This window comes from Myxocyprinus asiaticus, chromosome 40, assembly GCF_019703515.2.
Source record: "Myxocyprinus asiaticus isolate MX2 ecotype Aquarium Trade chromosome 40, UBuf_Myxa_2, whole genome shotgun sequence".
In the NCBI taxonomy this organism is placed as follows: Eukaryota; Metazoa; Chordata; class Actinopteri; order Cypriniformes; family Catostomidae; genus Myxocyprinus; species Myxocyprinus asiaticus.
The window spans coordinates 13261021-13286379 of NC_059383.1; the positions used below are offsets into that span (position 1 = coordinate 13261021).

At 37.6% G+C, this 25359-nt stretch overlaps 3 protein-coding genes across 5 annotated transcripts in view; 1 reads left to right on the top strand and 2 right to left on the bottom strand.

Annotated features, from left to right (window-relative positions):
* Nucleotides 1–1623, bottom strand: part of LOC127430896 (protein KIBRA-like) — a 60410-nt gene extending 58787 nt beyond the window's left edge. Inside the window, exon 1 of one of the 2 annotated variants that reach the window (XM_051681037.1) lies at nucleotides 612–1623. In XM_051681037.1, coding sequence (XP_051536997.1) covers nucleotides 612–730 — 119 coding nt within the window. In that variant the 5' untranslated portion in view covers nucleotides 731–1623. Of the gene's footprint in view, nucleotides 1–520 lie in introns of both variants that reach the window. The other variant, XM_051681038.1, reaches the window with a different exon arrangement.
* Nucleotides 1624–5982: 4359 nt separating this feature from the next.
* Nucleotides 5983–9625, bottom strand: LOC127431033 (nucleolar protein 16-like). Of its 2 annotated transcripts, none has more exons than XM_051681229.1 (5): nucleotides 9442–9625; nucleotides 9200–9301; nucleotides 9042–9102; nucleotides 8841–8947; nucleotides 5983–8743 (listed from the first exon to the last, which is right to left on the bottom strand). In XM_051681229.1, the coding sequence occupies exons 1-5, from the start codon at nucleotides 9442–9444 to the stop codon at nucleotides 8600–8602; spliced, it is 417 nt and encodes a 138-aa protein (XP_051537189.1). In that variant the 5' UTR covers nucleotides 9445–9625; the 3' UTR covers nucleotides 5983–8599. The 2 variants fall into 2 exon arrangements, with proteins under 2 accessions (XP_051537189.1, XP_051537190.1); XM_051681230.1 differs by having other exon boundaries at nucleotides 5984–8736; nucleotides 8840–8947; nucleotides 9442–9621.
* A 1208-nt stretch (nucleotides 9626–10833) lies between these two features.
* LOC127431022 (G protein-coupled receptor kinase 6) overlaps nucleotides 10834–25359 on the top strand; it is an 87376-nt gene continuing 72850 nt past the window's right edge. Inside the window, exon 1 of the mRNA XM_051681209.1 lies at nucleotides 10834–11152. Coding sequence (XP_051537169.1) covers nucleotides 11101–11152 — 52 coding nt within the window. The 5' untranslated portion in view covers nucleotides 10834–11100. The remainder of the gene's footprint in view (nucleotides 11153–25359) is intronic.

Here is a 25359-nt window from a genome sequence, read left to right on the forward strand (position 1 = left end):
ATGCCATCTCGGTTTCCTGGCTACAAGCAAACCTGTTGCACCACACAAAGGGGAAAAATATGTGGTCCGATTGCTATCATTTTTCCATTTGTGCTGGAAGAGTGCATATTGTTCAAATAAAAAATAAAAAAATGAAAAGGGGGAATGGAAAAACAAACAACCTGTGCTCCATCGCTGCAAGGCTAAACTGTTTCCCTGCAATTTGAACATACCAAACCTTGAGCCAGGGAAGCTTGGAAATTCTCTAATATGCATTCCTGCACAGATTTTGGGTTAAAGTCCAAAGGGACTTAAAGGGTGCTACTGATCATTAGTTCATGGATGAAACAATGCAGTACTTCAAAATCGAGGAAACACTGAAATTGACTATTTAGTATAAAAAGCGAAGGCACAGTTGTGTGCATAAGATTGTTTGGGGTGAGTTGTATCCCAAATAATGGTTTGCAATGACCAGATTTGGTTAAAACAAAGAGTGCAATGGATTTAAAGAAGTTCACACTTATTGTAATCACTGACTCACAGCTATAAACATGAGCAACGGAGTCAGCATGCATCTTTACACCGACTAAGCACTTATGCATTTCCCAGAACGTGCAGTTCTCAGAACGTACCGATCCCTTGGGTCAATCCAGCTGGTGGTTTGGTTAATATGGTCTATATAATAGACTTTCCCGTCAAAATCTCGGGCCTCTTCCCAACCCTCTGGCAATGGTAACTCATTCCTTGGCATGACCAACTAGTCTCCATGTAATTTGCTCTGCAAGTCTTCTAAATTGATTTGAAGGCAAACCATGCGTTGCTTTACGTGGAGTGGTTCAAATTTAAACCCAACACATAATGGAAGTGCCATTCATTAACCACGGGAAGAGATTTATTCCATATGATCCATGATAGTCCAATGTGTCCCAATATTCCAACTCAGTCTACATTGAGCACTGTTTTCCCGAGTGAATGGCGTTTAAATGAATGGACGAGGGTGTGATGCTCTGAATCGCGTAGCTTTTCCGCAGCGGTTGTGCTTGTGATAATAAACTCCTCGTTTCTTGTGCATTATCGATCAGGAGCGCAAGAGATCGATTGGCCGATCAATCATCTTTCACCACAGAGCGCGCGCGATGTTCGATGCAAGCGCGTGACAGAAGGTTAACTTGAGCGAAACGTCAAAAAAAAAAAAAAACAACAACAAAAAAAAAAACTTTCAAAACAATCGTACACGAGTTTTCGTCAGTTAGAAACCCATTTTAAAGTCCACAAATCCCTCTGCGTAAAAAAAGAAAAGAAAAAAAAAAAAGAAAACAAGCGAATCAAATTTCCAGTGCCACGGAAATATTTGAACCCGTCTAAAGTTTCTTTTTTTTTCTTGCTCAATGTCTGCCCACCATGTTTTAGCGACAACTGCGCTAGCCTGTTAGCCCAAAAGCTCGTAGTATAGGCAACGTAAACAGTTAGTTACTCCACACCAGCGTACTCCACTTTTAGTCGTTTGTCAATGCATTCCTCTCACAGCCGGATCATCTCAGAAATTTCTGTGAAAAGCAGCGTGCTTCGTTCTCATTTGTTTTCAAATGTTGTCTTTTCCTCTAAGTGGCTGTGTGCGGTTCTCCCCGCTGTAGTCAAGCTCAGTCGCTATGCTGCGGTTGGAATGGTTTACGTCATACAGGTGACGACCGTAGTTCCTCTAGTAGCAGTTTCCTGCCCAGCGATTAGTTACCACGAGATCTCTGACATTGACACATGTGTAACTTGTGTAAGGTGCAAGACGAGACGGTTGTACTTTTATTTTGACACCTCAAAAATAAAAATAAAAAATAAAATATGTTTTTGTACTTAATTGATCATTTGTACTCTCCATTTTTTTTTATTATGTTGGAAAGATGTGTTTTTTGGTTTTGTGAATACACGTAAAGAAACCATAAATCAGCGAAAGAAACAAAAACAGTTTTATTTTATTAATCTTTTATAACTTTTGGCCAAATTAAACATACATAAATGTAAGTTCTCCAATCACAAACGCGAAATTAGGCAAGACTTTAAAACACCAAAAAAAGAAAGAAAAAAAAAAAAGCTTGGAAAACACTTTTTTAGTTGATATTTAGAATTTATTATAATTCGTCATTGTTTTTTATTTAATTTATATATATATATATATATATATATATATATATATATATATATATATATATATATATATATATTATTTTTTCTTATATTATTATTATTTTCATTTTTTTAATTAATTCATTTATTTAAACCCTTTAGCTGTTCTGTTCTGTTGATTGTTTTGTTTTTTGTTCCACCATATTGTAATTAAATCTAAAAACAGGTCCCACTCAAATACATCAATACTATCACACTTTTAAATACAGTAAATTGGCAGCAAATTATGTATTTATCTTGCATGTATATTCCACATATTCCACCTATTTGTACTCATATTCGTATTACTGTACAGAGTCAGAAGTTTGGAGTATTTTCCATATTTTAGAATAATAGTAAAGCACCTAATTAAAATGACAAAATAACCCTACTGGAATTATTGGAATTATGTACCCAAGATATTGGAAAAAGAAAAGAAAAATATTTTATATTTCAGCTTATTCAAGGTATTGCTATCCTTGGTATTCTCTCAACCAACTTCACAAAGTTCCACCTGTGATGCTTTTTAAACAGTTTTGAAGGAGTTCAATATTTTCTTTTCTTTTTTTTTGTGTGTGTTTTTTTTGTTTGTTTTTTTTTTGTTTTTTTTTGTTTTTTTTTTTGTTTACTGTTTTACCTTCACTATCTGGCCCAACTCATTCATTTAAAACAATAATTTTGTTATTACAGAATTTCAAATTAGAGTTAGCATACTGACCAAGTTCATCATCAAAGCTTTATTTTTTCATGTTCAATGCTCTGAAAAAAAAACAAAAAAAAAAACACTTAGGATTTGTGATGTGCACACACTTTTACATTCACAACAATACTACCAAAATAAAGTAAAAGAAAAATATTAAGGCATATATCAACTTGTGGAACTCAACTTCAGACAAATTAAAACTGCACAACACCCTCTAACGGCGAGCAGGTTACTTGAGTGACCTAACTATTTTTTTTTTCACACAATATAATTTTAGACACCAACGCTATCATTTTCAGTTTAATTGGAATCTTTTGTTTTACCATATACGATAACAAATTAATATCCTTTGTTTATAATCGCAAGTGTCAAGTCATGACAGTTCCGCCCCTCTTCTGTCAGTAGCTGGAGGCAAACTGGGCGCGTGCTTTTCAAAACAAACCGAGACGGATCACGTGCGCTGGCGAGCAAAAGCACAGCTCGCGCTACGTAAACATCTATTAATTCCAATCGAAAGTGATCATCCCTATGCCCTACTCACTACAAAGGACAAAGCTATTGATGTGGGCTCTCTAAAGAGAGCATGGCATTACAGTTTGAATGTATCCTTCACTAAAAGTCTTGTAAAAGGGCCCTTTGTGAAAAAATAAACTTTCTTACTTTTGTTGGAACCACTCTTCGAGTGGCGTCCCCTTACCGAAGTGCACTTCAAGAGCGCAAAAATGCCGTTTGGAAAATGCCCCATTTCATTTCTCGCGCTTCAGGTGAGCTCATTGTCCTCCTTCATATTTCCGTGGCGCTCAGCACTGCAATGGCATTGGTCGGGACCGCGCTATTTATCGCACTCAGTGCCTTCTACAAGAGATTAATATGGACACGCGAAGAATATTACATGTTCCAGGAGGTAAGTATGAAATTAAAGTAATACTTGCCTTTTTAAGAGCGTGGCTCTGTGGAGACAAGACTCTCATTTAATTGAACTTTGAGGTTGATGTTGATACTGTATGTCTTTTGATGTGCATTTGAATTATGTTTACATATTTTTTTTATAATATTATTATATTGTTTCTAATGTTGAAAGAAATGATAATATACGTAGAACCAATGATTCTTTTTAAAAGTACTCCTGCTTTATCTGTTTTTGTGTTATTTATACCAATTATCGAATTTGTGTTTATTTTATTTGTAATAGTGCTTCCTTGGTATTAAAGGAATAGTTCACCCAAAAATTATTTACTCACCCTCATGCCATTCAAGATGTGCATAACTTTCTTTCTTCTGCTGAATACAAACAAAGGATTTTAGAAGAATATTTCAGCTCTGTAGGTCCATAAAATGCAAGTGAATGGTACCCAAAACTTTGAAGCTCCAAAAAGCACATAAAGGCAGCATAAAAGTAATCCAAACAAATCCAGTGGTTAAATCCATATCTTCAGAAGTGATATGATAGGCGTGGGTGAGAAACAGATCAATATTTAAGTCCTTTTTTACTATAAATTTTTACTATAAATTCAGTAGGTAAGCGATATGTACAAAGAATGAAAATCTCCAAAAACAAAAGAAAAAAAAATGTGAAAGTAAAAGCGGAGATTTGATCTTTTTCCTCACCCACACCTATCATATCGCTTCTGAAGACATAGATTTAACCACTGGAGTCTTATGGATTACTTTTATGCTGCCTTTATGTGCTATATGGAGCTTCAAAGTTCTGGTCACCATTCACTTGCATTGTATGGACCTACAGAGCTGAAATATTCTTCTATAATACTTTGTAAAACAAAGTTTTGTTATTACAGAATTACAGAATATTTTTATTTTCTAAAAATCTTCGTTTGTGTTGATATCACAGTGCCAGAGAGGATTAGGAAAGGGATCTTTATTAATGAGGGAGCATTCGAGGTAATGATTTCACATCCTACAAGGTGTGTTTATATCATGACAGCACCACTGTTGTGACATTAAATCTCATTCTAGCAGTTGAGAAATATTTCTTAAAAATATCATGTGCACTGTGCTGAAGGCATTATTGCTGCTACTAATGTCCAATGGCGTACTTGTCACTAAAGGAATGTTCCAAGTTCAATACAAGTTAAACAACCCTCTGGGGTCTGAGGGTGTTTTGGGCCCTGGAGAAGTTTTGACATGCCTTGACATTTGTGTTTTTTCAGTTGCTTAAAAACATATTAATGGCTAAAGTCTGATAACACTGTATTCAGCACAAACTGGGCTACAATAATATGTGAGCAACATGTGTGTACATGTTTGTATTTTTGAGAAAATAACGTTTATGTGTGGTTTTTGATAAAACACAAATTTTAAATAACTGAAATAAGGCCATATAACACATACTAAACATTTATTCACAAGACTTTTGAGGACTGGATCTTGTAGCCTAGAGTTTTTGCTATAAAATGATGTGAAAACCATCCTGATCACTCATTCATACAAAACAATATAGTCATTTAACTTTTGTAAGACACTTTTAGTGTTAGAAAGGCCATATGCGAGGAGGCATGAATGATCAAGAATATTGATGTGATTCACACCTGAGGAGACAAAGACCCCTCCCCTGGGAACAGAATAAAATGTAATAACTGATATAGGGCATATACACAATATATACAGTTTTTTTCAGGATTCTTTGATGAATAGAAAGTTCAAAATAACAGCATTTATATGAAATAGAAAGCTTTTGTAACATTATAAATGTCTTTACTGTCACTTTTGATCAATATAATGCATCCTTGCTGAATAAAAGTATTAACTTCTTTCCAAAAAAAACAAAAACTTTTGAACGGTAGTGTATAATGTTACAAAAGCTTTCTATTTCAGATAAATGCTGTTATTTTGAACTTTCTATTCATCAATGAATCCTGAAAAAAAATGTACACAACTGTTTTCAACATTGATAATAATAATAAATGTTTCTTGAGCAGCAAGTCAGCATATTAGAATGATTTCTGAAGGATCATGTGACACTGAAGACTGGAGTAATGATGCCGAAAATTCAGCTTTACATCACAGGAATAAATTGCATTTAAAATATATATATATATATATATATATATATATATATATATATATATATATATATATATATATATATAAAACTTGCCTCAGGGGCATTTACAATTTGCATTGATCATCTCAGCACATTACCGTATGAATAGCGCGCTCTGCTGGTGGGTGTGATCACATTTGTGATAATTAGCTGAGCCAGAAGAAACTGTACATCGCTTTGTTTCATACAGATTACATTGCAGGAGAATATTTGTTTTAAATTTGAATTGTTTTATTTAAAAGTAGACATTTTAAGCTTTCTTTAGACATATGTTTCATGTTTGTGTGATGAGTTTCAGTTCATTTTTGTGACGTGTTTCAGAAAGATGCTCGCGGAGACAGAGACGGCTGAAAGCGCACCGTTTATATTCTTTATTTTACAAAAGCACAAGGTTTTGTTGTTATTGTGAGTGGACACAAATAAAAGTAGACCCTTTATTAGTTTCTAATGATGTCTTACACTTATCTGTATGCCCAAAAATGGCGGAGTATTTTAAGTTGTTTCCGCTGTTATGAGGAAAAAATCCAGCAGGACGCGCCGACGCATCCGTCAACCCCTGAGGGTTAAGCTGAATCGACAGTATTTGTGACAATGTTGATTTCCACAAAAAATAATTTTGACTGTCCCTTAATTTGCTTAAAATTTTTTTTAAAAAAAATCCAAAATCACAGTTACTGTTAGGTGCTTACAATGGAAGTTAATGGGGCCAGTCCATTTACATTAAAATACACCATGTTATAGCCACAAGACATAAACATTGTATGTGTTAACACGATTTTAATGTGATTAACTTACTAACCTTATCTGTGTAAAGTTATATCTAATATTACAATTTCGAAACCTTGTAAATCCAGTTTTGGTTTTGACTCGAATATAACTAGTAAGCAATTTTATCACACTGAAATCATGTTTACATGCATATAGTTTACATCTTGTAGCTATACTTTTGAAACAGTGTGTTTTTTAAGTTTATGGACTGGCCCTTGACTTCAGTTGAAAGTGCCTCACTGCTTTTTCTAAAAAAGAAAATTGAAAAAACGAAAATATTTTTTGTAGTTATTACACCACAAATGCTTAATAAACTTATATTGAACCTGGAACATTTATCTAACATGGTAGTAATCTGTATTGCAAACTGTATTTACACATTGTTTTTTTTTTTTTTTATCTCTGCATGTGGTCAAATTTCCAATTGCAAACTCATTTTACAGTTTGTACTGCCAACAAGTTCCCCTGATTGCAACAAATCAGAAAGTTTGTTTTGCCTAAAGCATGCCAGATTATTTAGCTGGCAGTGGATACTTTAGGGAATTATCTTTAAGAACTGTGATTTAAACTTCAGATAGAGTGGTTCTGAAGTTGCACAACTGTAAAAATACAAATATAAGGCCTCTTCACTCTGAAATCAATATGGTGTGGTTATGTAAGTGGGTTGAATTACCATCAACAAGCACTAGTAACATAAAGGGAGGACTATATTAAATTAATCTCATACAGGCTCCCGGAAAGTACATCTTATTCAAATTACGATGGCTATATAGACGGTCACGCTCCTAAGATGGAGCTAGATGGAGAAAATAAATACGTGTGCAAATCACAATTTGAAACACGCCACAGTTTTATATTGTGGGGGTTTGTACCATTTTCAGCGCCACTTTGTAACAATCAGCACTCTTGTACATTTACAATTCCTGTAAAGAACCTCGAACAGAAAACATCTATTACAACAGCTGCCCTCAGACAGGTTCAGACTTCATATATAATTTAACCTCGATTCCAACCAGCCATGCTTGTTTTATTCAGCATGTCACATGTGACATCTCAAGATAAGAGTGATAGTGAGGAAACGGCAATGTCTATATTAACACTACTGCAGTGCTGCTTACAATTGTGTACAAATCTCTGATTATCAAATGGATGTATTATATTTGTTAAAACACAAAATGTATTCATTAAAGTCAGAATGTTTGACTTTATAAATTGTCATTTTCTGTGAAAACAGTATTTGTTTCTCTTTAAGAATAAAAACTACAAAAATTCAGCAAGTACTCAAGATGCTCACAATTTTCTCGGATAGAAGCATTCAAAAGTAAACATCTATCGGATGCAGTTGTTGGCATTAAAGGAACAGTTCACACAAAAATGATCATTCTGTCTAAAACACATGATTTTCTTCTGTGCAACAAAGATGAAGATCTTTTGAAGGATGTATGTGGTGTTTTTGTCCGTACAATGCAAGTCTATGGGGTCCAACACTTTCAAGCTCCAAGAAAAAACATTAAGGCAGCATAAAGGTATTTCATGTGACTCAAGTGGTTTAATCCATGTCTTCTGAAGCCATACAATCAGTTTTGGGTGAAAAATAGTGATTAAACCACTCAATTTGTATGGATTACCTTTGTCTTTTTTTTAGAGCTTGAAATTGTTGGCCCCATTGACTTGCATTGTATGAACAAAAACACTTCATATCGCCATGAAAATATATTCATTTGTGTTCCGCAGAAGAAGCAAAAGTCATACGGGTTTGAGACAGCATAAAGGAGAGTAAATGATGAAAGAATTATCATTTTTGCATTTCTTAACCATTCCTTTAACATATTCCAACATTCAACAGTTGTAGCCCATAAAAGACACCTGCTAAGATAATGTTCTGGATGTCAATTTGAGAAACGGTTCAAATTCATCTCTTCATTATGACATTATGTGGACATCTGAGCCAGCAGGGATGCAATGAACACAGCATACTCCTCAGAATGACATCGTTTGTATAATTCAACTTTCCGTTTGATCCGTTTTGGTGTGTCCTGATAGTGATTCTTCACATCCCTTGCCATTGCCATTGCCTGTGACGACAACAAAACATATAGTTTACTTAACCTTTAATCATGAAAAGTCTTTCATGTAGACTCACTTATTTAGATATTAACAGCTATCTCATACCTTGTAATCCTCATTGTGTTCCCTAACCATGTGTTGCACATACTCAATCATGTCGGTGGAGCATGTTGTTCGGTCTTTCCCTTTGAGACTGGCCTCTGCCTCCATTTCTGCACAAAGATGTCAAATCAATAAAACATAATGCGTTGCGTAGTACTTTAGTGGTCTTGTAACTACTCCTTTAGAGGGCTTTAGGTAACATACCTTTAACGACGTAGGGTTTGAGCAAAACATTTGTCTCCATTGGTTCGCTTTCCTGTTTGCCCTGTAACATCAGTTAGACCCATTACGCTGTAATCAACAAATCAGCAAGTGTACTAATGCAATGTAAAGTATATCAGGGATTCAAGGTTGATTCTTGCCTTTTTAGCTTTAATGGGAAGCATGCATTTGGTTCCAAATAACAACCCCATGTCTTGAAGATTTTGTTTTGCTGTTTTCTGGTCATCCCAAGCCTTTCTGATCTGAGGATTTCAAATCGAACAGATTAAGGACGGACTACATAATGATTAACAAGGGAATATACGTGTCCACAGCACATAACGTTTAATATAAACAAAGAAAAAGCTTTTCTAGTTGGCGTTGTGTGAGTATTTACACTTACCATTCGATGTGCGAATCCTTCCTCAACTTCTTTTTCAGTTTCTTTTTATTAGCATTGTAATAAAACGTGTTGCGATTACGAGATTTCTTGAGTTTGCCCATTACTGTTTTATACACCAATCAACCATGCGTGTTTGAGGAATGCGGAAGTGTATCCACTTCTCCTCTGACGTCAGTGACATGATGTAATATCGCCGCCCGCTGGAGAAGTTCCGTACAACATTTGATCTGCATAACAAAGAAAATATAGGAAAGCGATGAATGCATTTTCAGCAACAGAGTCGAGTACAGGGTGAAAATAACTTTAAATACAGGTTGTTATGATCCAGACTTTATATCGATTATATATTATTACATTAGGCTATTGCAAACAGGTCTCAGTACAGTTTATGTTCAGACTAATAAATGCAGCTTTCCGGGTCTGATCATTAAGAATATATTCACATTCTTTTAATAAGTTATTATTATATGTATAGCTAAAATTAAACATGCCCTTCTCAACTCAAGAAGTGACGTACCTAACTAACTGTATTTGCGAGCAAATAGCTCCGTTTAGGTTTGATTTTGTGGTTTTATGTTTTTAATTATTGTATTATTTTAAAGACATTTATATTTAGATGATCTTGATTACTTATTTTATATATTTAGATTGAATGGTTATATACTGTATAAATGTTTTTTTATTTTTATTTGGATAGATTAACTGTAAGGTCTAAAATTATATCCTCTAGATGCCGCTGTAAACTAAGTATTTTTTTTTTTAACGCACAATTTGCATCTTTATGGAATTGTATTTCATCATAACACATTACTTATATATAATATATACATATACTATTATTATTATTATTATTATTAATAACAACAACCTGCCGCACTATTAGTTTTAGTGTACAACCATATGTGATTTTAACTGATGTTCATGCGTATCTACTCTTAAATGCCAACAAAAGACATAGTGGAACCTATAGGCCTATTATTGCTTTGCATCAGGAAATAATGATAGACAGTTATATATATATATATATATATATATATATATATATATATATATATATATATATATATATATTTATCGGTTTTTTTTGTTTTGTTTTGTGATCACTGCAAAAATATATCAAACAAAGACTGGACGACAGCAATAAACAAAATATGGGAACATTTTGTAAACAATTTAATTTCAAAATAAATGAAAAAGGTTATGCTAATAGGTAAAATAGTGTTAAAAAATTGCGAAATGACGAATCCTACTATGGCAAAGGCTTCCTCATGAATATTAAAAAGATTACGTGGCATTCGCCCACTAGCTCTATCGGTTGTCAGTGCTGTTTTATAAATATTCATGAGCTGAGCAAGAACCAGAGGAGTATTCAAATTTAAGCAGGACGCTCGAGGAAGGTTACCAAGCAACGTCAGCATGTCTCGTTAAAATTCATGAGCTCAGCCTTTTACCGTAGTAAGAGCGACGGTCGACGCAAGTCCGAAGCTTCTGGGCGGAGAATCAGAAGAGCGAAACGGCAGAGCGGAGAGTCATTCAGGGTTAATAATATTTCGCCGTGGGGGGGTGGGAGGGGAAGGACGCACATACATACACACACATACATACTGCCAACCCGGCGACGAGGTTAGGCCTGCGGTGCCTGCCTGCGACCCAGGAAACATGGAGCTCGAGAATATCGTGGCCAACACTGTTTTGCTGAAGGCGAGAGAAGGTAAGACATGACAGCTCGCCTAACCATTGTCACTTTTGACAGCTCTGATCTTCAAACGCCGTGCTATCTGTCTCAAAGTGATGGGGGATTCCCCCAAAGGAAGTTAGGCCAAAAAAGACAAGAGCAATGCAGTGCAACAAATGCATAGTTAATTATTTGCGAATCACCTCAAATGTGAGAATTACTCTGATCGTGATGTGTTGCCAGCCGCGTGCTTTGTTGTTTTCCTAACCTTGAAAATGGACACGCGAACATATAAAAGATGGACCTGTCAATAAAAAAAAATCCCGCTATTGCCTATCCATCCCATTTCTATCCAAGCCTGTTTGGATTTTACGACGTTTTGTGTGTGTAAACGTTCTTAGTTTCTGTTTAAAGGAGAAGCGATAAATACACCGCTTACATATGCGTAAGGCACTGACATGAGTGCTGTTATTGACCGCAGTTATTAGTGTACGTGTGCACGAGATAAGCAAGTCAATTAACTGGACGTTTGAATTAACCGTCAGTTATAACCGTCTCATTGGTGTTTGTAGATAGACTGTGTCTCAAAATGAGTGAGCTGCCTACCTAGACTGCATTTTTGGACTAGTTCTGTGATAGTCAAAAATGCTGTCTAGGTAGGCATCTATTGTTTATCATTTTTCTGCAGGTGTATTGAGATGAGGGAATCCTGATGTATTTTCTCGCGTCCGTGTTCGAACGTTCTTGTGCTGCACACTTGGGCTACTACATTTGTGTTGCAGTACATAGTGTAAAGTATACGACAGTAGTGTGTACTACTATCCTTTTAAAATATGTTCCATGGTAACCATAATTTTCCAGTAGTAATTTATTGTTACTACTGTAAAATAATTATAAATAAATATATGAATATAGGCCTATATCCTTGTTTTTTTTTTTTTTTTTTTTGATTGTGTGATAGCTGATTCCAAGTACCACAGTTTTATAGTATCAAAAATAATAATAATAAACAATAACTAGTAACTTTGGTGTTTAATGGAAACTTTGGTTACTGTGGTACATTTCTGTAAGGGTATATTGAAAGTAACACTATTCGTACTGCAGTTATCAAGCAACAAAATTGTTTACATCATAGAGGCATTCATAAGATTTTGAAAGGTGTCATACTTGATGGTTTCTGTTTAGTCACTGGGCTGTATGATTGCTTAACATGTTGCTTCCTCTTTTTTTTTTAAGATGCTAGCTTAAAACTAACACTAGCATATCAAATAGGCTGGGTAGGGCTGTATATTAAAATTTCACTAACTACATTTTGATTATTCATTTATTTATTTTTTCATATTTTGCATAAGTACACTATTAACAGTAAAGCCCAAAGTATACTTTGGTCAGACGCAAACGCTATACCAAGGTGTAACGCAAATTTAGTCATCAACAGAGTGTTCGAGCACTGAATGTGCATGGGCTGATTTTTCTAACTGCATACTCTGAACGCGCAGTATACTTATGCGCCTGGAATTATTTGCACTAATAACTGGGTCCACAAGGTGGCACTCACTGGCACAAAGAAGTGCGAAGATGTAATCACTGCTAAACAACAGGAGACGAAGGTGGAATCAACAACAGTGGATGTGCACGTCAGGAGCCTGTTGAAGAGGTCAGGAGGCGATACCTGCATTTGTATAAGTCAAATATGAAGGAATATAAAGACATCTTTATAGATCTAAACTTCTGAAGAGAAATAGTCCAGTGTCACAGTCAAATAGAGGATACTTTAAACGGCTGAGTGTTCAACTGCACATACTCGTAAGTGTTTAGCGTCAAAACCAAAGTATACTTTGGGCTTAAGACTTATTACATCTTATTAAATGCTAAGACATCTTATTACAAGTTTAACTTACCAAAAAAAGTTTCACACCTTTTTCTCACTATTCTTTTTATGTCTTTTTCAGACAACATGACAGAAGTTATGTGATCACAGGGACACACTCAGACATATTGTGGTTTGATTCTGGTTGTTTCACTGACAGAATAGTGAAATTAACATATCATTTACAATGAAAGCATTCCAACTAAAAGGAATGTTTTGTGTTAAATACAAATTAAGCTCCATTGACAGCATCTGTGGCATGTTGTCTATTCATTTTGACTCGTAGCTCAGTATTAAAAGCAAACAAAAATACGATTACAGTTATGCACTTACTATGGAAGTCTTTGGGGCAAATGCACAATGGTTGCCCTATAGACTACAATAGTAAGTGCATTTCTGTATGTTTTTGGTTTGCTTTTACAAACTGAAGTCAAAAAAATTTCTTCTATCAGAAGTTCACAATGCACTGAATCTAATAAAATATTTAATACAATAACCAAATATTAATTTAGTTGGAACTCCTCCATTGTACATTTTTTATTTTATTTTATAATCCTATCAGTGAACCCACCAGTGTAATAAGATTTGTTCCACTTTTCTTGGAAGAGCTCTTTCATGGCAAAGCTTATGACTTAACAAGAAAGAAAAGTGTTCGCTGTAGTTTCTAATTTTTGTATAATCTGTTTCATATTCTTTTTTATGATTGATATTGTGAATCGTTTGAAAACAGAGGCATTGTTGGTAGTGCTGGAGGCAAGTTTTGCACACAATTAGACTCCTTTACCTCTGCACTGAGGCTGCATAAACATTACATTTCACAATTTGCATCTTGGCCACCTTCCACAATTAAAATGACGGGGGCTTGCCACAGAACTGGTACTGTAATCTTTTCACTTGAAAACTTTTTTTTTTTGTTATTGCAAATGTAGAATGTGGCATTAACTTCCCGCTAGCATCCACTCAAACCTTGACTTCACATAGTAATCATTGGTGAATTAGATTTTTGTTTTGTATTAAAGTAATTTGTCTGAGGTACAATGTCTAGGCTTGCACAACAGGTTTTGATTTTGTAAGATACATTTTTTTCTCCCAATTTGGAACACCCAATTCTCACTACTTAGTAGGTCCTCATGGTGGCGCTGTTACTCACCTCAATCTGGGTGGCGGAGGACAAGTCTCAGTTGCCTCTGCTTCAATTTGTGCATCTTATAATGTAGCTCGTTATGCATGACACCACGGAGACGCCGCATTTGGAGGCTCATGCTACCCTCCGCGATCCACGCACAACTTACCACGTGCCCCGTTGAGAGCAAGAACCACTAATCGCGACCACGAGGAGGTTACCCCATGTGACACTACCCTCCCTAGCAACCGGGCCAATTTGGTTGCTTAGGAGACCTGGCTGGAGTCACTCAGCACACCCTGGATTCGAACTTGTGACTCCAGGGGTGGTAGCCAGCGTTAATATTCGCTGAGCTACCCAGGCCCCCTGATTATGTAAGATAAATTCAGTTTCTCAGCTTGGCTCATCTCCTATCTCTCATGTGGGAAAGTCTTTGCTGCGACGTACGGCCATGTTTTGAACTCTTATCAGATCGTAGTCACAAGCTTCACTCATATGTTTGTAATCATTGCATTCCCCCCCCCCCATTCCATTCCATCCCATCCCATCCCATTAGTGTAGCATCTGTTCCTCAATTCCCCACATAGCCTAGCAACAAAGCAAACACCTGGCCTCAGCTCTCACAAGAGTCCTCTCCATTCCCGAAGTGCATGTCTCATGCAAACCATCGCTTCCTGACCTTTCCCTGTGCCGTCTGTTGACAAACCCATTGGGCTCAGCACCTGGGCCAGTCATTCTAACAGGGGAGCCGGAGTGACGGATGTGGGCCAGCAGAACATTCTTGTGGCATTGGCATGATTCTTTTCCTGAAATCAATCCAGGACGTCCATGCTGGGAGAGTGATCGGAGACTAGGCGACACACATTGGATATGACTTGAGGACATAGGGCTGCACAATTAATCGAATAAATAAACAAGATTACAATCACAGTTGCCACAATTAAGTAATTGTGAAAAGTGTCAGAGTGCAACCGGAAGTGTTTTTCCCATTTATTTTTTCCCTAGGCATTTTATAAAATTCTTTATAAAAGCGTACTAAGGGTTGAACCAAACCAACCATATCCGAAGTGAATCACAAGCTTTGAATTTAAGAAAAAAAAGTCAAAAATACATTAAACATTAGTCGATGAAAAGAGTCTTGGTCCACCAAGTTTTGATTGGTCTTTGGTCACATTCAAACTGACGAACACCGCTATTACGGTTGGTTGGACGCTAGGAGGTACTATGGGGTAATGTTCGTTAAGCAGGGTTAGGGTTAAGCCTACACAATAAAGCAAGACACCTTGATTTCAAACTTTGAACTTTATTTTGTATTTATTTTAACTAAAAATTCAAATGAAACTCAAAAATTCAAATGTGTGATGGCTTTACAACAGTTGTGAAGGGCAACATCTCTCTGGCAAAGAATCTTCTACATCTGTGCATTCTCTGCCAGTTGGGTTTATCATTGTCCAGGAAACATACATCATGTGTGTGAATAAATTCTTTTTGTTCCCTCCATGATATTATTTATATATATATTGCAATATCCAATTACATTGGCAACCCCTGGGCTGAGGGATCTGTGAATATTCTTGCTTTAGTGATTTTGCATTGAAAATTAAATTAATTTATTTAAAAAACGAAAAACTTAAATCAAATACATTTCTAAATTAATATTTCACTCCAAACGAAACGAAAAAGCAATTAAAATAACGAAGTGATCAAAAAATAATATATAAGCAACCACCTTTCCATTTACCGTCAGGCAAGTATCAGTCTAAACATGCAGGCGGAAAATTACTTAAACAAATGAAGACCTAAAAACAATTATAAATGTAAAAATAATAATTATAGTGATGATAATAATCACTGAAATATAAATCCTGGTTCGAGGTGAACGTGTTTTTGTATTTTATGTTTTAATCACAGATGTATAAGCTGCAGAGCTGCGTTCACAATGAACTGTTCTGTGGAAATAAAGCAAACCGAACTCAAAACACCTCCTGAGCATAGATGTCTGAGGTCATTTGCAGCACTCATAGACGATACTGTTCTTGCAAAAAAGACAGAAACAAAGAAAGAGTGAGAACTTTTTACATACGCGTGTTCCACGAGACTGCACGCCTCCGTACAAACAGCGCGTCATGGCTCCAGACTGCGACTAAAATGGTCGCAAGTGCGACCAAAAATAATTGATTGGGACAATAATTTAAAGTCTAGTCGCCACTGGCGACAGTCGGGTTGTGTGCGATCATATGCGGTTTTGTCAGATATCTTGTGAGTTACTGACTACATCTTTAGAGCGCCAATGTGTCTTGCGCCGCTTTTCACCTGTCCTGTTGTGATGAGCGCCCTGCACCGCACGCAACAACAAACACAGTGCGAGAGAGTCGTGAACAAATGACTCTTTTGAACCGGATCTTTTTCATGAATCATCCGAAAATAATTGAGGGTTTGAACTCAGGAGCTCAGGTTAGCAGTTTGAATCAGATTCACTTTCTCAGCGAATCAGCCGTCAGTGAGCTCACAGCTGGGAGGGCAGATTTCAAAATAAGAGTCCCATGTTTATTTGGGGCTTCTTGATAATTAAAAGTCCTGTATTGTGTACTACTTTTTTCCCTTCTGGTAATTATTGATTGGGATTGGAGTAGCACAATAAACTGCATCTGGGATTTCTTTCAATTTGCACTCTTGTAGTCTCTGTATCTGGGACCATCCGGTAACAGTAATAAATAAAAAAAAAAAAAAAAAAAAATTATATATACACACACACACACATACACCGATCAGCCACAACATTAAAACCACCTGCCTAATATTGTGTTGGTCCCCCTCGTGCCGCCAAAACTTTGCCAACCCGCATCTCAGAATAGCATTCTGAGATGATATTCTTCTCACCACAGTTGTACAAAGAGATTATCTGAGTTACTTTGTCAGTTCAAAACAGTCTGGCCATTCTCTATTGACCTCTCTCATCAACATGGCATTTCCTTCCACAGAACTGCTGCTCACTGGATGTTTTTTATTTTTGGCACCATTCTGAGTAAATTCTAGAGACTGTTGCATGTGAAAATCCCAGGAGATCAGCAGTTACAGAAATACTCAAACCAGCCCGTATGGCACCAACAAACATCCATGCGATTATCTAATCAGCCAATCGTGTGGCAGCAGTGCAGTGCATAAAACCATGCAGATACGGGTCAGGAGCTTCAGTTAATGTTCACACCAACCATCAGAATGGGGAAAAAAATGTGATCTCAGTGATTTGGACCATGGCAAGATTGTTGGTGCCAGATGGGCTGGTTTATTTCTGTAACTGTTGATCTCCTGGGATTTTCACACACAACAGTCTCTAGAGTTTATTTTATTTATGGTTCGCACTGACAAATTCTACTGTAACTCCGATAACAGCTCTGTACAATTGTGGTGAGAAGAATAGCATCTCAGAATGTAATGTGGGTTTGCGCTGTTTTGGCGGCACGAGGGGGACCTACACAATATTAGGCAGGTGGTTTTAATGTTGTTACTGATCTGTGTATATATAAAATCAAGCTTTTGTCACTTAGGACAATTTAGGGACTTGCACACAACTATTACACAAGTTGCAAACATTCATTGATGCTCGAGAAGACAGCGCACTCCTAAATGCATACGATACGTAAATATCTGTAATGCAGATTCTGAAGAGCAGTACTAAATAAAAAAATATTTTATCTCTTATATTTGTATAAATTATGAAAGGGGTATGAACATTTATGAGACAAAAGGGAATGCAAACTTGTGTATCTTCTCAACTATACATACTGTATATTAAACCGCTTATTAATGGGTTATCTGCTTTCTATCTTGTTTCTGAACAGCAATCTAAATCGAGCAATTCTGTGATTTGGCGACTAAAAACAGCCATTTGGCTCCTTAATGTTTCAGTTTAGGAGCCAAAGGCTCCCAAGTCATTTTTTAGTCTGGAGCCCTGCGTGTCATACATGCACATAGACGGCTTTTCTGTCATCTGTTCTTAATAATATAACTAAGTGTGTTTCTACAAGAGTGTGTCTGTGTGCCGCGGGGCAACTTATTTGTAAAATTATTTTGATAATAATAGTAGCCTAAAATAATAATAATAATAATTTAATACATTAATGGGAAAACGAGCCAAATATCGTCTTGACATCGTCAAAGGCATCAGTTATTGGCGATCACTCTGACCATCGTCGATCCCCGAGATCGTCGTCTGTCGGCACAACCCTAATGTGCATTTCTCTCTATAAATTAACAAAATGTTCAGACAGTCTCCTTGCTGGTTTGTCAGACACATTCAGAATCATTACTGCTTTTGCCGGTGTCGCTGCGGCTCGCTTCGTGTGTGCACTTGAAAAATTTATATTTTAAAGTGTTAGCTATGTTACTTATAACATTCTTTCTCAACCCTTGAACTCAAACCATTTTATGATGCCCCCAAAATAGATATACAAGTAATTAAATTAATATCATAAACTAGTCGACTAGTGGCTTAAATTAATGACTACTAGTCGACTAGGAAAATATTTGGTCAGGGGCAGCCCTAGTTGTCGATAACTTTGACTAATCGTTTCAGCCCTAATTGTGAAGCATCTCCTCCATAGACATCCATTCAAAAAGAACAGCCTTTTGTCTCCTCACCAGTGTATGGCTTTGGTTTGAATATGGAAATGACCTACAGTCCCATGTTGCATTGCAGATGACATAAATTAAAAATGATGGAAAAATACAAAACTTTTGATTTAAAGTTGTTTATTTTAAGTACATAAACAATATATTTCAGGTTTATTGCAAAATCAGAATCAGAATCAGCTTTATTGCCAAGAATGCTTACACATACAAGGAATTTGTCTTGGTGACAGGAGCTTCCAGTGTACAACAATACAAAAACAATACATAAACAGCAGCAAGACATAGATAATAATAAAAAATTATTATACACATACGTACATACACATACGTAGTGCAAATCTAATACAAATCTGTTATGTACAGTGCAAATACAGTCTGTTATGTACATTGCAAATGTTTTTTTGTTTTTTTCAGAGGAATGAAATGGCAGAAGAGGTTGGATGTGTTGGATAAATAAAAAAAGACTAAACTGTGTATTGCACATAGTTATTGCTCAATGAGGCAATTTAACTGTTCATGAGATGGATAGCCTGAGGGGAAAAAACTGTGCCTGACGGTTCTGGTGCTCAGAGCTCTGAAGCGTCGGCCAGAAGGCAACAGTTCAAGGTAATGGGCAGGGTGAGTGGGGTCCAGAGTGATTTTTCCAGCCTTTTTCCTCACTCTGGAAGTGTACAGTTCTTGAAGGGGGGGCAGGGAGCAACCAATAATATGCTCAGCAGTCTGAACTGTCCTTTGTAGTCTTCTGATTTCATAGCTGAACCAACCAGACAGTTATTGAAGTGCAGAGGACAGACTCAATGATTGGCTGAGTAGAACTGTATCAGCAGCACCTGTGGCAGGTTGAACTTCCTCAGCTGGCAAAGGAAGTACAACCTCTGTTGGGCCTTTTTCACAATGGAGTCAATGTGGGTCTCCCACTTCAGGTCCTGTGAGATGGTAGTGCCCAGGAACCTGAATGACTCCACTGCTGCAACAGTGCTGTGTAGAATGGTGAGGGGGGTCAGTGTTGGGGTGTTTCTCCTAAAGTCCACAATCATCTCCACCGTTTTGAGCGTGTTCAGCTCTAGGTTGTATTGACTGCACCAGACAGCCAGCTGTTCAACCTCCCTTCTGTATGCAGACTCATCGTCATCTCGGATGAGGCCGATGACAGCTGTTCAACCTCCCTTCTGTATGCAGACTCATCGTCATCTCGGATGAGGTAGTGGTGTCATCTGCAAACTTCAGGAGCTTGACAGAGCAGTGCTTGGTGATGCAGTCATTAGTGTAGAGGGAGAAGAGTAGTGAGGAGAGCACACATCCCTGGGGGGCACCAGTGCTGATTGTACAGGTGCTGGAAGTGAGTTTCCCCTGTCTCACAAGCTGCTGCCTGTCCGTCAGAAAGCTGGTAATCCACTGACAGATAGACATGGGAACAGAGAGTTGGTGTAATTTATTCTGGAGTATAAATTGGGATGATGGTGTTGAAAGCCAACCTGAAGTCCACAAAAAGGATCCTTGCATATGTCCCTGGTCTGTCCAGATGTTGCAGGATATGATGCAATCCCATGTTAACTGCATCATCCACAGACCTGTTTGCTCGATAAGCAAATTGAAGGGGATTTAGAAAGGGTCCAGTGATGTTCTTCAGGTGGGCCAACACCAGTCTCTCAAATGATTTCATGACCACAGACGTCAGGGCGACAGGTCTGTAGTCATTAATTTATTAAGTAGTCATCCTGTGATTTTTGGTTTCTTTGGGACAGGAATAATGATTGAGCGTTTGAAGCAGCATGGGACTTCACACTGCTCCAGTGATCTATTGAAGATCTGTGTGAAGATGGGGGCCAGCTGGTTAGCACAGATTTTCAGACAGGCAGGTGAGACACCGTCTGGACCTGAAGCTTTCCTCGTCTTTTGTTTCCGAAAGACCCAGCTCACATCATCTTCACAGATCTTAAGTGCAGGTTGAGTAACAGGAGGGGGGAGGAGGGGGGTTGCAGGAGGTGCTGGTGTTTGTGTGAAGTGAAGGTCAGAGTGGGTGTGAGATTGGGCCTTTCAAATCTGCAGTAGAGCACATTCAGGTCGTCAGCTAGTTGTTGGTCCACCACATTGTGAGTTGTTTCATGCCACTCCACACTGATGCAGAGTGGCTAAAAGAAGATACTCTGAGAAGCTGAAAAACAAGTTTTCAGCTTCTCAGAGTATCTTCTTTTAGCCACTCTGATTTCCTTGTTCAGTGTGTTCCTGGCCTGATTGTACAAAACTTTATCCCCACCCCTGTAAGCATCCTCTTTGGCCTGACGAAGCTGCCTGAGCTCTGCTGTAAACCACATTTTGTCGTTGCTGAACTTTAAATAAGTCCTATTAGGAATGCACATATCCTCACAGAAACTGATATATGACGTAACAGTATCTGTGAGCTCATCTAGATTGGTGTCTGCAGCCTCAAAAACACTCCAATCCGTGCAATCGAAGCAGGCTTGTAGTTCCCGCTCTGCTTCATTGGTCCATTTCTTTACGGTCCTTACTACTGGTTTGGTTGATTTTAATTTTTGCCTGTAGGTTGGAAGAAGATGAACCAGACAGTGATCAGAGAGTCCCAAAGCTGCTCTAGGGACAGAGCGATATGCATCCTTTATTGTTGTGTAACAATGATCCAGTATGTTCCTGTCTCTGGTGGGGCATGTAATGTGCTGTTTGTATTTGGGCAGTTCACGTGTGAGGTTTTCTTTGTTAAAATCCCCAAGAATAATAATAACTGAGTCCAGGTATTGTTGTTCTGTGTCTGTGATTTGATCAGTCAGCTGTTGCAGCGCTGTGTTCACACACGCGTTTGGCGCAATATACACACTCACCAGAATAAACAAGGAAAACAGCTTACAGTTAATAAAGAGCGCTTCCAAATTAGGACAGCACATCCTCTTTACCGTTATTACATCTGTACACCAACTTTCATTGATGTAAAAGCATGTTCCACCGCCTCTCGTTTTCCCTTTTAACTCCACGATGCGATCCGCTCTGAACAGCTGAAAGCCCGGCAGATGTAACACGCTGTCCGGAATGGCTTCACTCAACCAGGTTTCAGTGAAGCACAAGGCAGCAGAGTTTGAAAAGTCCTTGTTTGTGTGGGTGAGGAGATGTAGTTCATCCATTTTGTTAGGAAGAGAGTGGAGATTCACTAGATGAATACTCGGCAGTACTGTTCGAAAGCCGCGCCGACGGAGCCTGACCAGCGCGCCTGCTCATCTCCCTCGCCTGCGTCTCCTAGCGCATTTAAACAACACAGCCGCGCCTCCGATTAAAATGTCTAGCAAAACGTCCGAATATTCAAAAACCGGGATAAGGTTGTCTGGTATGTGCTGCCGAATGTTCAGCAGTTCGTCCCTGGTAAAACTGACTGGAAAAAAATTACTAAACACAGGACAAACAAACAAAAACAACAAAAGAACTGAAGAGCTACACACTGAGGCGGCCATCCGCGGCACCATCTTGTATAAAAACATTTAGATATATGCAGTATATACAATACATACTTAGTAAATATACAGTATATATAGGACTTGTTTTGCATAGTCTTGGAAGTTGAATGTCACTGCTGAGCTCGTTTGCTGCAATTCTCTGATTGGTGGTACTCTCTTCAGGATAGTGGGTAGTGTAGTTCTTCACCAGGAATTCCACTACTGAACATGTGTTTTTTTGTTTATTTTTTATTTTTTTTTATTTTTTAATAATTTGAAGTTACGTGGGCAGATGGCTTCAGCAGAAGTATATACCATCAATTAAAAAGTTATCTGTAAAAATCAATTTGTCTATGAATTTGTCTATTATTCCGGTAACTTGCTATATAATTACTTTAGCTTATTTGCTCTTTAAACTGTTGCTCAGCCATGACAGTAGTTGACTTAAAAGAGAAAACTCACCATAATAGCAGACAGTTCACACAATAGTTGCTATAGCACCACTTGTGGCATTGTTGAGAATGCATAGCGAACTTGCATTGTTTTATAAATTCCAGTCAGACACATTTTGGAATACAACTATACGCAAAATCGAGCTTGAATAGCAGGAAGCATCTGCGTTCACGTACTTGCGTAGAGAACATTTTTCCTTTGATACATACAATTTTTAGCTATTGTTTTGTTTACACCCTCCACTGAAAATGCTGAATGATACTGCATCCTTTGGAAAATGATGACGTAAGGAAATGGAGAACTGAGTTTTCAAACAAAAACGGAATAGTGTGGATGTTGTCTCTGATGCATCCCGACACGAATGCCAGTGTTTCCCCTAGGACTTTTTCAGCCACAGTGCTGTTGTGCGCATGTACACAAGCCCACAACGCCAGACCCGTATTCATGCATGTTGTTCAAAGAATAGATTAAAACAGGGGTGTCAAACTCAGTTTCAGCCCGGGCCACATCAGGGTTTATTTGTGCCCTCAAAGGGCATCTGCATCTGCTTTGTTAGCACCCATGCAAATAATAATACATGTTATCTGTATTGAAATACACATTTGACAGTACATTATTGATTTTGAGGTTGGGATGCAGATGAAAATTATGATATTAACAAAAGTAACATCAGTGGAAAAATGAACACCTAATTTTTATATTGCTAAATTGAAATATTCTGACAGTGTGAATAAATTGGGTCTTCTTTACCGATTCCTTTCATCAGGCTCCTACTGATACAGTCATCTCTTGGAATTTCTGAAGGCAAACAAAACAACTTATATTTTCCTACAATCAGAGAGCATTACAAGAGTACAGATTTTACACAGATGGAAAACTGATAGCCTGGTCCATAATTAGGAAAATGCACCATAGTTCTTCCATAGTATCCATAGTTTTAACAATGATGTTTGTAATAATTCATGGTAACCATAGGTAAAACCATGCATGGCTCCTCACTACCATGGTTAGTAACTATGTTTTCTATATAAAGAACTATGGCATTTTTGTAATGTCTAAATACATTTACACATACATTACTGTTAGTGTTGCTACAGTAAATCCATGGTAAAGTTTTGTAAGCATTGTGATCTGAGAATTGAAAAGCCTTTTAATTTATGTTTTCTCTGCTTTTGTTTGTCAGTGCCGTTTAGAATGTGGGGGCTGTTTGTTTTAAACTAGTTTCATCACTGAGACATAAGAGTTTTGCAACAGACAATTCTGTAATGCATTCAGATGGGTTTTGGAATCCCCGCCGCACACCTTACTGCTTCACAAGCGCATTTAAAATAATCTGTGCGAGTGTGCGTTGAGACCTGTCTGCGAATTACCGCACCTGCTCTGCCCTCATGCTGCTTTATCCATGATTAAGCAGTGTTGATAACTGATCCATGTAGCGCTGTTTCATTCCACTTTTGAAGCTAACAAAATGCACTCCAAAACATACAGATGACAGGGGAAGGATCATTTATATTCACAAGGAAAGCGCTAGCTGATTGTTCAGTGAAACGATGCGATCCCTTGCCATCCTACATTTCAGAGAAGACCTTGCGGGCCACTTGAAATGAAGCAAGTTTGACGTGTTATGCGGTGACGTCACTGTGAGTAAGTGTGTGTATTTCTGTGTGTGTGTGTGTGTGTGTGTGTGTGTGTGTGTGTGTGTGTGTGTGTGTGTGTGTGTGTGTGTGTGTGTGTGTGTGTGGGGTGGGGTCCCTTTCACAGTGTAGAAAGCGCACAGCTGACTGGGGCTGGCAAGCGTTATGTTGCGTCAAGAATATTAAATTAACCATGTGAAATCCCAAGAGTGGCACTCATAATTCAGCAGTAGCACAGCGCCACAGCAAAATGCATATAGGAGAAATACTGAAGGCTGTTCCTAAAAGTAGCCTTTTTCTAAGGCTATGTCCACACTAATACAGCGTGTTCTCGTACAAAAACGTTGAGTTTCGAAAATACTGTCCATTATGCATACTTTGGAAAAGGATGACATTAGGAAACTAAAAACAGAGTTTTCAAACTAAAATGTAGTTTCGACATGGCCTAAGATACCTTTTATGACTAGATTTTAAAACAGCCTTGCATGTGTCGCTTGCAGAGAAGGCAATCCGATGATGCATTGGAGAAAAAAAATCCAATATGCGGACAAAGCAAGAGAAATGTTGATAATATACTTACATTCATTCAAAACCAAAAAAACAATGATAAATTTAATTAGAATGGTCCATTTTACCAAATATTTTCACTATGTATTCAGTGCAATATGCATGCTATGTATTGTTGTGCTTATTAGAGTATCACATCATTAGCTTAGCAATAAGAACTCTACTGGTAGAGTCTGCCATATGGAGTGCTATTTGAGTGGTTCGCAAAGTTGCTGAAACAAAGTGCTTCAAATCAATCACTTATGAGGTTCCATCTATGTTACGATGCTGCCTTGGAAGGCTGCTACTTATGTAGGCAGTATACAGTGACGAGGCTACTCAATACCTTTTGGAACAGAGCCTCAGAATTGTTTTGCATTGAATTTGATGTCATAAAATGTAATATCATAGATGTTCGGTATTTACTCCACTATCTTGTATAGGGTCCCCAATGGTAACATTCTATCTATACTGTAATAATGTAAATTAACCTGCGAGTCAAAAGGCTGCTTTTTGGAACAGTATGGGTTTGTTGGATCTATTTG